This window comes from Lampetra fluviatilis, chromosome 43 (genome assembly GCF_964198595.1).
Source record: "Lampetra fluviatilis chromosome 43, kcLamFluv1.1, whole genome shotgun sequence".
Lineage (NCBI taxonomy): Eukaryota > Metazoa > Chordata > Hyperoartia > Petromyzontiformes > Petromyzontidae > Lampetra > Lampetra fluviatilis.
The window spans coordinates 5680365-5693828 of NC_136317.1; the positions used below are offsets into that span (position 1 = coordinate 5680365).

At 50.8% G+C, this 13464-nt stretch overlaps 1 protein-coding gene across 1 annotated transcript in view; it reads right to left on the minus strand.

The window, feature by feature from the left end:
• Positions 1-2558: 2558 nt before the first annotated feature.
• The window catches only part of LOC144946912 (FERM, ARHGEF and pleckstrin domain-containing protein 1-like), a 97114-nt gene continuing 86208 nt past the window's right edge, over positions 2559-13464 (minus strand). The window contains exons 24-25 of the mRNA XM_078875980.1: positions 12984-13135; positions 2559-3114 (exon numbers count right to left, since the gene is read on the minus strand). Of these exons, the coding sequence (XP_078732106.1) occupies positions 3033-3114; positions 12984-13135 (234 nt within the window). The 3' untranslated portion in view covers positions 2559-3032. The remainder of the gene's footprint in view (positions 3115-12983; positions 13136-13464) is intronic.

Genomic DNA, 13464 nt, shown 5'->3' on the forward strand with positions numbered 1-13464 from the left:
CCATAAATTATAAAGTGCTGTGTCTAAAGAAGATGGTAGCCCGATTTGTGTTTGCAAAAGTTTGAATGGGAGCTGTGATGGTTATATTTGTGGGGAAAAAATCTGATAACACGGCTGCTGTTTAGTAAGTTAAAGTAATGGATTTTAAAAAATAGAATGTGACATGAAATGGCATTTCATTCAAGGGACTGAAAAGAAATCTCAAATTTTCTTAGTCCGCAAAGGCTTATTACAAAAAGAGCACTCAGTCGGATTAAAAGTAGGTTGGTAACTAAGTCCAAGGTTTGCAACTACAAAGATATATTTTTTGTACGAGAAATGGCTGAACACAAGAAGGAAACCGCTTGTTTGGGCATCATGCAGGATGGAGAACAACAGAAAAATAAAAAAAACTATTGGGAGGGCACTGGAAGAAGAGGAAGAAAATTGCTGGATGACATAAGAGATTGGTGCAAGAGATATGTGGCATAGCCTCAGCATGTTGGCACAAGATAGAGGGAAGTGGAAGCAAGTGACAACACATTGCAGTGTACACCTACTGACTTTCTGCCCATGGAGTTTGAGAAATGCAAACAATATTTGTAAAAAAAAAAACGATTGAAATACTGTTCTGTATTATTAACATTCATATAGCTCTTGTTTAAGTTGCAAAAAAATAATAACCTCGAACGCTGCGAAAGTTTTTTGCCAACGCAAGCTGCAAGTCGGCTGCAGGGGTGCGCTCTACATCAACTGTAATCGCCGTCACGTAACGAGCGTGTTAACCATTGTGCACATGGCCAAAGTCACCATTTGTTCTTAACGCTCCTCGCGTTGACCGCTTTTTATTTCTACGACCGTCACCCAAAGACCACGTTCTGCGGGGAACACAGATTGGCCCTATCGATAACGGTAACGGTTCGCGTGCCTCGGCACTCCAAAACGAGCGTGGTGGTGGTGGAGGCAAGTGCCATCGGTGAGAACTCATTTCATGGTCCGACACACACGGAGGAGGAGGGGTGGGGCGGGTGGTGTGGTGTGGCTCGCGTCATGCCTGGCTGCATTCCGCGTTCACGTTTCCCAGTATCCACTAAACGGCGACCACCGCGTTGGTGCCAGGGAAGTGAACGTGCCAGAGACGTTGCTTTGTGAACACGAGCTGCTCCAACAGCTGCAAGTGCTGCACCCCCCCACTCCCCACGTGTGCGTACAGGGTGGCATTGCCTTGACGTATTGCAATATGAAATGACGATTTGATTTGTGTAGCGTCCGAATACTTGCGTATTTCAAGTGGACGTGTTGACCCGAGTGGCTTAGCAGAAGAGCGCGCGGCTACTCGACCAGACCGTCGGAAGTTTGCGAGTTCAAATCCTGGTTTGGGGAGTTCATTTATAGCCCATCACCCCTCCGAGATCGACACGAGTACCAAACTTTGTTTTGGAGAGGTCAGCGGTTGGTTCTCACATGGAGAAGACTTGCCTTCGCCATATGGTATTTTTACACCACTGGTTTAAGGCTGTAAACCGGAGATGAGCAATGATCATTCGGGCAGTATATTGATTTGGCCTTTGACCGTTAGCCAGCGTGCTAATTCGTACATCCGTGCAAAACAAAAACAGCAAAGCAAAAAAAAGACGAGGGTAGACTGGCCAGCTACACAACACCTCGAAATCCAAAAAGCAATACAGCTGAAACTGTAATGATGCAACCGTCGTCTCATGTGTATGTGTACGCGTGTGTCTTTGTATGTGTCTGTATGTGTGTCTGTGTGCGCGCGTGTGAGTACTAAAATCTAGTTTTACACTTTCGGGGATGGGCTGGTGGGTGTGGGGCTAAGTTTGATTCTATGGTGGGTGTGGGGCAGATGGGGCCAGGATCGCGGGGCATTCTGTAGAAGTAACGTGGCCGTCTGTTTGCGTGGAGGAGCTCTAGCCGAGGGGATGGGGACACGATGTGGCTGGAGCGAGCGGACGAGGGTTTGAATCCCTGCCTCGGGATGAACACGATCGCTCTCTAACCCACGACAGCTTCGACTGCAGCGAATATCCATCAGAGCAATTGTTCTTTTAGAACTCGATAGCGCATTACGATCGCTTGCATATGTTTTGTGTTCAGCTCGTAGATTACGCTTCAAAACAGGGTCGATGGCTTCCACGGGAATTTGTAGCGTTGGTGGGTACTAAAGTGAGGTTTGGGTTACACTGTGTAACACGATTTTTGTTCCTGGGTAATGCCTCAAAAGTTTGGAAAATGTCTATTATTCCCCACAAACTTTGCTTTTGTGGCCAGGACTTTGTGTGAAGGAATAACACAAATGCACACGTTTTCTCATTTAAAATAGGTACATTTCAAAATAGCACTGTCCTGGTCACAAAAGCAAAGTTTGCATGGAATAATAGCCATGTTCTGTACTTTTGAGGCATAAACAATTAGAAAATAACACTTAGTACCCAGGAACAAAAAAAATGGCGAAAAAATGGTTTTGTTACAGTGTTATCATCCCCGTCTTTCTCCCACCACAAACCCCACCCCGATCCTGCCCAACACACTCGCCGCCTCCGGTGAGACTCGCTAGGGTAATAATGGTTTTATGGGTTAGATTGCGTAAATGTAAACGTGTCGTTCACCCACCACCACCCGACACGGCCAATTAGTAAGGCGTTGTCACGTAAACAGAGCGTGCCGATGTTGCTACTTCAGCACACCGCTTGTGTGTTGGAAAGTAAAACCCCCACGACATTTAAAATTGAGAGTGAACGACGTTTCGCTGGCGATTTCAACGACCAGCTTCATCGGGCGATTTGCCGGTATTGTGAAGAAAGTCCTGCTTCCGCTCTTGAATCGAGGGGGGGGAGGTTAAAGGTGATGGCATCACCGTGAGCCTACAACGTGCGCGTGGTTAGACGAGTCCGTTAGGAGATCTTGAGACTCCGAGGTTCCGTTGAGTGGCACAAGTGGCAGCAAGGCGTCGATATTTGCGGCCACGCTGTCTCTCCTCCAGGTCGTTTCACACTCTTCGCCTCTCGCCCTGTCGCCTCTCTCGCTCTCTCTCACTATGTGAAATGCGAGTCTTTGCGGCTGAGCAGACGCGTCCTCGCGGACGAGCTGGTGGCGCTGCGAATGACCTCCATCCACCTGCAAGAGATGGGACCGCGCACCTTTAAGAGGGACGGAGGGTTGTGGGGGGGGGGTGACCTCCTGATGGGCCGGCCCGGAACACGCAACGCTCACACAAATCACAGGGCAGGAGGATGGGGGGTGGTCCCTTTGAACCAACATTGAAGTGACACTTAGGCCATTTGCACGCCCGATGGCTTGCAGGAGCGTGTTGTTGCACACAAGCTAAACAAAAAAACGCGTGTGACACTGCGTTAAAAGTCGTGCAGTTTTGCTAGTGTGCGTATGTGGGGAGCGATAGTGTAGTGGTTACCGCTACGCTGCGCTACGCAACCCGGTGACCCGAGTTCGATTCCCGCTCACGGCCAACACCAGTGGCGATTATCTGAACCGGTCCCGGGCCTCCTCGAGGTCGACTCGGCCTCAAATTAGTATCTGGTGCAGTGCCGGATGAAGCTAGTGCGGGGCCTGTAGCATATGTTGTTATAAAGGGGCCCGAAATAAAATAAAATAAACGTAATTATGAAAAACATTTTTCAATTGCATAGTGACGTAATTGTATTTTTTCATTTGCTATACAGCCAGAAAATACGACAAATCGCTAACCTTAAACACACAGTCGTTCATAAAAGTTTAAGGCAGTATAGTACTATAGTAATAGAGCAAATGCAGAATCACTGAACCGGAATTGATAGCTTGAAAGCAATTAGCGCGGGGCTCTTGAAAGTGCGGGGCCCGTAGCATTTGTAACTACTTCTGCTACTCGGATAATCCGGCACTGATCTGGTGCGGTGTGTAGTAAACATCGCCACTGGGGAGACAAAGGCGGCCGGGCGTGGTGCTGGCCACCCGCCCCCTCGTGTGCCGTTCCGGCCTTCATAGGTGCTCGCTAACAGCACTTGCCCCAACAGTCTGTTACAGGCTACACGGGGGATCTTTGTCTTTTGCAGTCGTGTGCAAAGCTGGAATAATATAAGCTCCAAACGCAATGGTCAACGGTACTACCCCGAAGAGGGAAGATTATATAATAGGCAACGTTTCTGGAAATGGCCCTTCTCTGTTATTGCTAGCCTCTGCAATTATTAAGAAGGTCCATTGCCCGTGACGTCGCCTATTATATAACTTAAAACGTGCTGTAAATGTGCTCTTCAGGGCAGTATTGACACAAGCGTTGCGTTACTGTACACACGGCTGTGGGCAGAATGTCGGTGTAACCCTCACTTAAATCTCCCTGCCGTCACGAATGCACCCACTTTGCCACAAGGATGATGATGATGATGACGGCACAGAGCAATAGCCACGGCCGATGATCGTGTCTCTAATAACCAACACTGAGATACGTTGTGCATTCCATGCATGACAACTGCGATCGATCCGTAATTGAAGGTTCAAGCCGTGTCGAGAAGAGAAAGTGAACATTGTGAAATGTTGGCCACAAGAACTCGTCTAAGTTGTAACCGTCCACTAATTTACCACGTGCGCCGAAGCCCACCTCTTGTCGTCTTGCAATACAACTTAGGCCAACGCACCCCTTATTACGAATATAAGCGTCCAATAGTTGCGCTTTAAGAACTGCATTTCTGGACTACAGTTGTTTTATTGCACGCAAAATAGTGGGCACTTGAACTAATGCATTGTTATGTTACCGAAATAGCTTTGGCCAGGACCGAGCTGCACTGATATCACCGCTGCACTGCCCCTTGTGTTTTGTCCACATCTTCTTGGTTATTTCAGTAAAGTTACGTAGAAGGGAAATAATAAAATAATAAAAATAAAACATAATAAAATAATTCTCACGACGTTATTTCCCTTCTACGTGACTTTACCGAAAGAACCAAGACGATGAATCCCTGCAGTCACGAAAGCTTTAAATCGAAATTTTGTCCACATGTTATACCTTGGCTTTGTGAGTGAAGCCGGTTTGTTTGGGGGGCGGGGCAGTGACCCGTCACCAGTTCATTGTGCGTTAGGTTTGATCTCAGCCCTTTCAGTGGCCCATGTGCTTATTAGACGTGGATGGCGTCGCCATAACGTCTCTCGGCTGACAAAAATCATTCCCCCGACCGAGGATTATTACGATCTGGCTTACACACCCTGCGAGCTGGCGATGTTCTCACCCGCTAAGCTTTTCTGACATGCGCGGTCTTGTCAAACGATCTGGCTTCAATTTTGGTCGCTCCACCGGTCTTGGCCGCCGTGCTCAGTTCCCCTTCTGGATGTCAAAGTTATCGTTTCCTTTGGTCCCGTTTTAGTTGTGCCCCCTCCACAGCTCTCTCTCTCTCTGTTTTAATCACCGTCCACGTGGGGCGACTTTCGTGAAACCACAAGGGTGGGGCGGACTGGCGTTACGAGATGGAAAACATCAGCCAGCACATCACACACTGACCGTTTACGATGTAGTTTTTCGGGCATAGCATTGTACATCTGGCTTTGCCAGGTCAATCCCCTGGGCATTACTGATCTCAATGGAAACAAAACCACAAAAAGAGGCTTGACAGTAGCAGGCTCGCAAAGCGCGTTGCGACATCACGTTCAGAGCCAGAGAGAGCCGGTGAGCTCGTGAACACGGGCAAAGGCGTTGCTGCTTCAAGCCCTAAAGGGGCACACGGAATCGTCTGCGATTTCATTCGACAGCATTCTCGAAAGTTTAACGCGACGTTATCCTTGCCGGGCTCACTGTAAAGATGACCGCTTACATACGCGCACGGTACGCGTGTGTAAGCATGGTTTGTTGAAAGCGGGGGGGGGGCATCCATTGGAGGAGCGCAGGAGTAGAGTACAACAATGATGGTATGTTGCTGCGCTGGCCTCCGCTGTTCACCTCGTAGCCCGGCAGCAGCTGGACACAGTCGCCGCTTTAGAGATGAAGGTCGCGCACCCAAGAACCCAACCAAAACCTGCTTAGCAGTTTCCATCATTTTGGTTGCCAGGCAAAGGTGTACTGCACAGAGTCTGTGCGTCGTGCACTCAGGGAAGACGATGGGGCCACGGTGCCGAGTTCACGCTCCGCATCAGAGACACTCTCCACGTCAGAGACGGAGACTGTTCTTCGCATCAGAGACAGAGAGTTTTCTCCGCATCAGAAAGATTCTCTCTTTCGGACATGCATGGCTCGCCACGAAACTCCTTCCTCCCGCGGAGCGGCCTTGCGACGGGCATCCTCCGTGGGTACGGGCACGCCTTCACACATCCGCGCCAAGCTGTTTCCACTTAACAATCGGGGCCTTCTCTTCACCCCCCCCCCACTTCTCTCTCGCTCTCTCTCTTGGAAACCTCTCAAAGAGCCCAAGCTCAGCTCAGCCCAGCTTAGAATGTGGCCGCTTGTTAGAATTCCGACGTGGATTTATACGGCGCGCGCGCGCGGTGGTAATCGCATATGCGGCCGACGCCCTGCAATTAAAACATTTCCCCACACACACACACGTGTGGTTCGCGTGTGTGTGTGCGTGACGGTGGCGCCGTCGTTAACGCATTGCGCTACGAACCCGGCGAACCGAGTTCGATTCCCGCTCACAGCTAGCAGCCGGTGACACATGTCCGAACCGTTCCAGAATATTTTTTTGTGGTTATTGGATGAACCCGATTATCTATAAAGCTCTTTTCCACAGATGTGCAGTCATTTCAGAGATTTTCCTGGGCCACCCCCCCCCCCCACTAGATCGACTCAGCCTTAAATGAGTTACCTGTTGGCCACACATCCCTTCGCTTGCAGCCCGTTGAGGCTTTCACGAGAGATCTGTGCGGTGTGTGTGCCCCTGTTTCCATGTCCAGATATACTGCGCAAAGTCCACGCGTGACCCCGTCTTTAATGCTTAATTGTCGTAAATGCGACATTCCTCTAGCAACGCGACATGTTCACCGCGCGGTTTAAAATAGGCCCCGTGTTTGTCTGCGGGCGTTGACTTGGTCAGCGTAAAAGAAGACTTCTATTCCAACAAACCGCAAATAATCCTGGTGGCGTTGGTGGTGGGGGAGCTCCTTGAGCGTCTAGACATGACAGCCGAGGGAGGCTCGCGTTTCTGTTGGCGTGGGAGTCACGATTTCGTTGTCGTCAAAAAAAAAACCACACAAACACGCGTTGAGCCTCGCGTGTTTTTTGACGCACTCGCCTTGCTCGGAGGAGAGTGCCCAAACGACGCCTCGGAATGGCTGCGTGATGGAATACTGATTTTGGATTGATTGCTTGAATGTCCGTGGGTCTACGGATGAAGGCGACGTTGCCGGCGAAGATGTGTCCCGACGTTTGGCGGGGCTCATTGGCGATTCGGTGAAAATCCACCAGAGTCCCCGTAGACTCGCATCGAGGTGCACAGACTCGCAAAGAGAGCCAAAGAGAACCCCCGAAGACTCGCACAGAAGACCCGCAGCGAGAGAGGCGTTATCTAGATTTGGTGGAGAGAGAGAGAGAGAGTCGAATTGCAGGTCACGGCAGGAGGCAATCGGGAAACGGGTTGGAGAGAACAGCTGGTATCGTACTCTCGCCGCATTATTAGCGGGGCCCCAAGTTTATATGGCGTGCACTTGCCAATTAACATCCGCTAACACGGCAGCATTTGTTTAACGAGCCTGGAAAGCCGAAGAGAACAAGAGGGTCCCCCAGTGCTCCCAGATATTGCTCGCTTAAACAAACGCTGCTCCTGCTGCTGCATAACATTGGTCTGTCTGTAACGCCAAGAAGCCGATGGACTAGAAAGTGATTGTATTCGTGTAATTGGCATGCGTGTTGTGCTTTTTATTGATATCTTGAGACGGTATAGAGGCAGTTTTGCTTGTGTGTGTATGTGTGTGCGTATGTATAGGTGCTCGCTAACAGCACTTGCCCCTACAGTCTGGTAAGGCTATACAGAGGATCTTTGTCTTTGTATGTGGGGAGCGGTGGTGTAGCGGTTAGCGCTACGCTGCGCTACGAACCCCGGGGACCCGAGTTCGATTCCCGCTCACGGCCAACACCAGTGGCGATTATCTCAACAGGTCATGGGCATCCCTTAGGCCGACTCAGCCTCAAATTAGTACCTGGTGCGATGTGTAAACATCGCCACTGGGGACACAAATGCGGTGAGGCGTGGTGCTGGTCACCCACCCCATCGTGTATCTTGCCGACTTTCATAGGTGCTCGCTAGCAGCACTTGCCCCAACAGTCTGTTAAGGCTACACGGGGGATCTTTGTCTTTTACCCTATAGACGGCATCGCTCCCTGGGGTTGATAATTACCGCTGCGCTGCACATTCTCGTTCATTAATAATTTACTTTAAAAATTTAGGTGGGCCCTCCCTGCCCTGGGCCGAAAAAAAATGATTCGGGGGGGCGGGGGGGGGTGACACTCACCCAGACTACAGTAAAAACTCCGTGGCTTTTTAGAAATGCATTTTTGGACTCATCAATTCCGCATGAGCCTCTGGCCCAAATGTCCCTCGCCTCGACGAATCCCCACCCCCACCACCACCCACCCCCACCCACCCCCCTTCAGAAGCTAAGCAGCGTTGAGAGCCCGGGCTGTGCGTGAGAGGTCTGCGGCCACGAAACGCGTGACACAGGTGCTATAGGCTTCGTGGGCAGTAGAGGACGTTCAGCGCTGCCCCCAGGCCCGCCGATGTCTCGGCACGTGGTCACCGATCTGGCCCGTGTCTTGTTGTCTCCAGGTCGCTCACCACCCACGTGCATTTGTCCATCTCGGTGACCGTATCGTCCCTGTCTACGGCTCTCCCGTGTACGTGGGTGTGTGTGTAGTGTAGCGGTTAGCGCGCTCCGCTACGAACCTGGCGGCCCAGGTTCGATTCCCGCTCACGGCAAACACCAGTGACGATTATCTGAACCGGTACCGGGCCTCCCCTAGGTCGACTCAGCCTCAAATGAGTACCTGGTGCAATGTGTAAACATCGTCACTAGGGAGACAAAGGCGGCCGGGCGTGGTGTTGGCCACCCACCCCCTCGTGTGCTGTGCCGGCCTTCATAGGTGCTCGCTAACAGCACTTGCCCCTACAGTCTGTCAAGGCTACACGGGGTGATCTTTGTCTTTGTACCCACGGCACCTGGGTCTGTCCCGTGACCTCCTGCCAGCGGGCGTTCGACACTTCACGTGGCCTCAACGTGCACATTGCCTGGCACAAGCGCCGCAGTGACATCACCGCTGCTTAAGAGGCGAATGGCGGCGGTTGTTGTTGTTGTTGTTGTTTGTTGTGTGCGCGCGCGTCTCTCTCGCCTCGCAAATCTCTGCCCGCGTGTCTCGGCGAGGGTTACGTGGCGGTCGTGAGTGGCGCTGCCCAGGGTCTTAGGCACCGTTACTTCAACTTGGCAGTGAACATTTTCTTAGGTTTTTTCGCTAAAGTCACGTGGGTAAAAATAGATAGTAAAAATAATAGAAATAAAATAATAATTCACGACGTTTCGGAGGCAAACACAAGTCTCCTTTTTTATTATTTATTTTTACCTACGTGACTTTACCGAAAAAACCTGAGAGTGTGAATCCTTGCAGTCACGAAAGCTTCTAATCTAGAAATCGCAGTGAACGTTAAAGACCCGCTATAACTTGGCAGGACCCTCCTGAGAAAGAGTCTTGAGACTCGGCGAGGCGTTCCCGGGTAAACAAGGAGAGTGAAAGTGAAAATAACGATGATACCATTCGCGAACCTGCTACTTGACACGTTTGTGGTGGGGGGGGGGGTCATCTTCCTGAGAGTGTGGGGTGAGGGTGGGGGTGAGGGTGGGGTGAGGGTGGGGGTGTGGGTGGGATGAGGGTGGGGGTGTGGGTGGGATGAGGGTGGGGGTGAGGGGGGGTGAGGGTGTGGGCGGGATGAGGGTGGGGGTGAGGGGGGGTGGGGGTGAGGGTGTGGGCGGGATGAGGGTGAGGGTGGGCGGGATGAGGGTGAGGGTGGGGGTGAGGGTGGGGGTGGGGGTGAGGGGGGGGTGGGGATGAGGGTGAGGGGGGGGGGGTGGGGATGAGGGTGGGGGTGTGGGGGGGATGAGGGTGGGGGTGTGGGGGGGATGAGGGTGGGGGTGTGGGCGGGATGAGGGTGGGGGTAAGGGTGAGGGTGGGGGTGGGGGTGAGGGTTGGGGTGGGGGTGAGGGTGGGGGTGAGGGTGGGGGTGAGGGTGGGGGTGGGGGTGAGGGTGGGGGTGAAGGTGGGGGTGGGGGTGAAGGTGGGGGTGGGGGTGAAGGTGGGGGTGGGGGTGGGGGTGAAGGTGGGGGTGGGGGTGGGGATGAGGGTGGGGGTGTGGGTGGGAGTGAGTGAGTGTGGGGGTGAGGGGGGGTGAGGGTGGGGGTGAGGGGGGGCTACGCCACGTGCTTCTCGGTACAGGCGTTATAGAGCAACTCGTTTCTGTAGAAACTCGTTCGGCGGTGTGTGCCATTATGCGTAATAGACACTCCTCCATTTGTGTCTCCACATAAATATACAAATATATATAATCAGCCACCAGCAGGTCGTGAAACTCAACACAAAATGCCCTGGTTTAAGGCACGGGCATTGAGTAACCTTTTACCATATTCCAAAAGAGAATTGTTTAGCTGTCACTGCCAGGAACGGCGCTGTAACTCTCACGCGGTCGTCTCTTGCAAAAGTCTCCGATCAATTCACAATTCTTCTGCCGTGTGGCATGGGGAGTTGGGGGGGACAACAGCTTGTGCAGGGTGCTTCAAAAAAAAGTTAACACTTACGAGAATTTGCAACAAGACCACGAGAAATTTGCCTCCGGGCTCTTGAGACCACCTGGAGAAGATTCCAGGCACGTGTTGACAATGATGGTGATCAAGTGGAGACTCTTTGACTTTTTGACGCTATTAATATACATTTGTTATCATGTTACAGTGTAGTATTATCCGATCTTCATCCATTATAAACGATAGTCCATATAAAGTGTTAACATTGTTTTGAAGCATCCTTAACCTGGGGGTGCACACACCTCCTGGGGGTGCGAGATGCCCTTTCTGGGGTTGTGCGAGACACGGCCAGATGTTGTTTAGAAGGTAAATCACCGAAAAAAACTAATTAAGCACGGGCACATAAGTACAACAACTTTGTTTCATTAAACCCCATGTATTCATTAACATTATTTTTTTTAATGTAACGACTGAGAACGAAATGGGGTGCAAGGCTGCAGTGAAGGTTAAGAACCACTGGTCTAGATGACGTCACAGTTGAATGTTATCGAAGGTGGTGGCAGTCGACGTCGTACGCACAAGCGGAGCCAGGGGGGGTGGCACGTGCCCCCCCAATGATCCGATCGAAATCCCTCATTTCGATCGGATAATTGGGGTTTATTACTAACTAGCTTTACTACCCGGCTTCGCCCGAGACTTGGATTCTTGTCTTGGATTAATACACGGCCAACGCGGAGGGTGGGGGGGGGGATGCGTGACGTCAGCAGGCACACTGCGTGACATCAGCAGGCACACTGTGTGACGTCAGCAAGCACACGGCGTGATGCTGCCACGTGTGGGCGCCATCGACGCACACGCGTCGAATAGAAAGCAAGGGACAAGTCCTCACTCACTAACAACTCCTCTATCATTTTTCATTGCTGGAGGGGTTGCCCCCCCTACCTGAAAATCCTGGCTCCAACATTGGCTGTACGGATTGTAACCATACCGCAACGGTGTGTGGCATTGATGCGAGTGATGGTTTGGGCTTTAGGGGCCGTCCATAAATGACGTCACGAGATTTTGGACGATTTTTGAACCCCCCCCCCCCCCCCATCGTCACACGGCATCACAAAAGTCAGACCCCCCCCCTCAAATATGACGTCACAAAGCTCTGCCCCCCCGCCCCCCAAAAAATAAAACATGCTTCAAATCGCTTTAAACTATTGTCATTGAAGTGCGTATTTAATGTGGCGCTGCACTCTGATGATGTAGGAAAAAACATTTATTTAAAAGTCTATTTAATTAAGTAGAACGTGTTGTCTATATTTATTTAAAGTTGCGCATTTTGATGTGACGTCACACATCGTCCCAAATGTCTGACCCCCCCCCCCCCCTAGGTGCGTGACGTCATTTATGGACGACCCCTTACCACAATTCGCAGTTTGGCGATTCTTTGATTGTCCAATGGGCTTCATCATTACAACTCTCTTTTGCTTGGATTGAGTCTGTCAGCGTGTAAACTTAACACAATTTAGAGTTCACTCACCACATCCTGAATGCATTAACGGGCTTGGGCAAAATATCAAGGACTCATATTTGGACTGTGGGGCTGCGTGGTGGGCAGCAGAGAAGCATCGTTGGACATCTGTAAAAAAAATTGCTTCATAGCTAATCGGATTACTCCAGGATAAATAAAGATCCTAATTCATCGCAGCAAAATCCATTCTTGTAACCTACTTCTCTGCTTCCACGTGTATGCTCCCCACCTTCACTGACCAACACGGTGTGGTATGATCAAACAACCCCACTGCTCCACGACCCGCATGGCGTGTGGAGGCTCTCATCCAGCAGTGGATTTGTACATTTACACAGATACGTATTTACGAATTGGACAGGTGTGTTGGAAGGGCTCATGCACGATTATCCTTCCTATTAATTTTCCAAACCATTTTCGTAGATATTTTTTACTTCTTTCGCACCGTACGTAGCCAACCCTGCCAACCAGAGGTGCGGGGGAAGGACAACAAACTAAACACAAAACGCAGTTCTCAAGAAAGTGAGTCATCAATCCAGATGATTTAAAAGTGAATACTGTAGCTCCAGTGGCTTCCTAATATCAGAAGAAGGAGCATCCCAGACGGCCGCAGAAGCGGATCTGAAAGCGCGCGCGACGATGCGGTGACCACCGTCTTTGCTCGATGGCCCAGCCACAAGAGCCGACGCTGCGAGGGTGACCGGATTTAGTCGGGCACTTCATTCCCGTGAAAGAGCGAAAAAAGGAACCGTCCAAACCCAGCCAAACGTCTCACCGCTCAAACGTGTACTCGCTCTCCGCCCTGAAGAAGTAAATGTGGGACTTGAACTGCAGCTTGAAGACGTAGTCCTTTAGAATCCCATCAGACTCGGAGGGCAGCGTTATGCTGTAGCCCAGCACGGGCAGGCTGGCCAGGGGGAAGTTGTCCTGCGACAGACAAGACGAGCATTCTTGTTGTTGTCACCACACCAGAGAATTGTCACTTGAGTCTCGAGATTGTTAATCAGGAGGGTCCCTCCAAAGTTGTCACATCAGGGTGGCGGCGGCTGACGATTGATACGTGTTTATTAAATTTATGTAAATACTATTTTCTTGGTTCTTTCGGTAAAGTCACGTAGAAGGGAAGCAATAAAACAATACAAATATAACACAATAAAATTCTCACGACGTTTCGATTGCAACACAAGCAATCATCATCAGGTGTGAAAACCACAGCAAGAAAATTAGAAAAATGGCGGTTTAAAAAAAAATTCTTG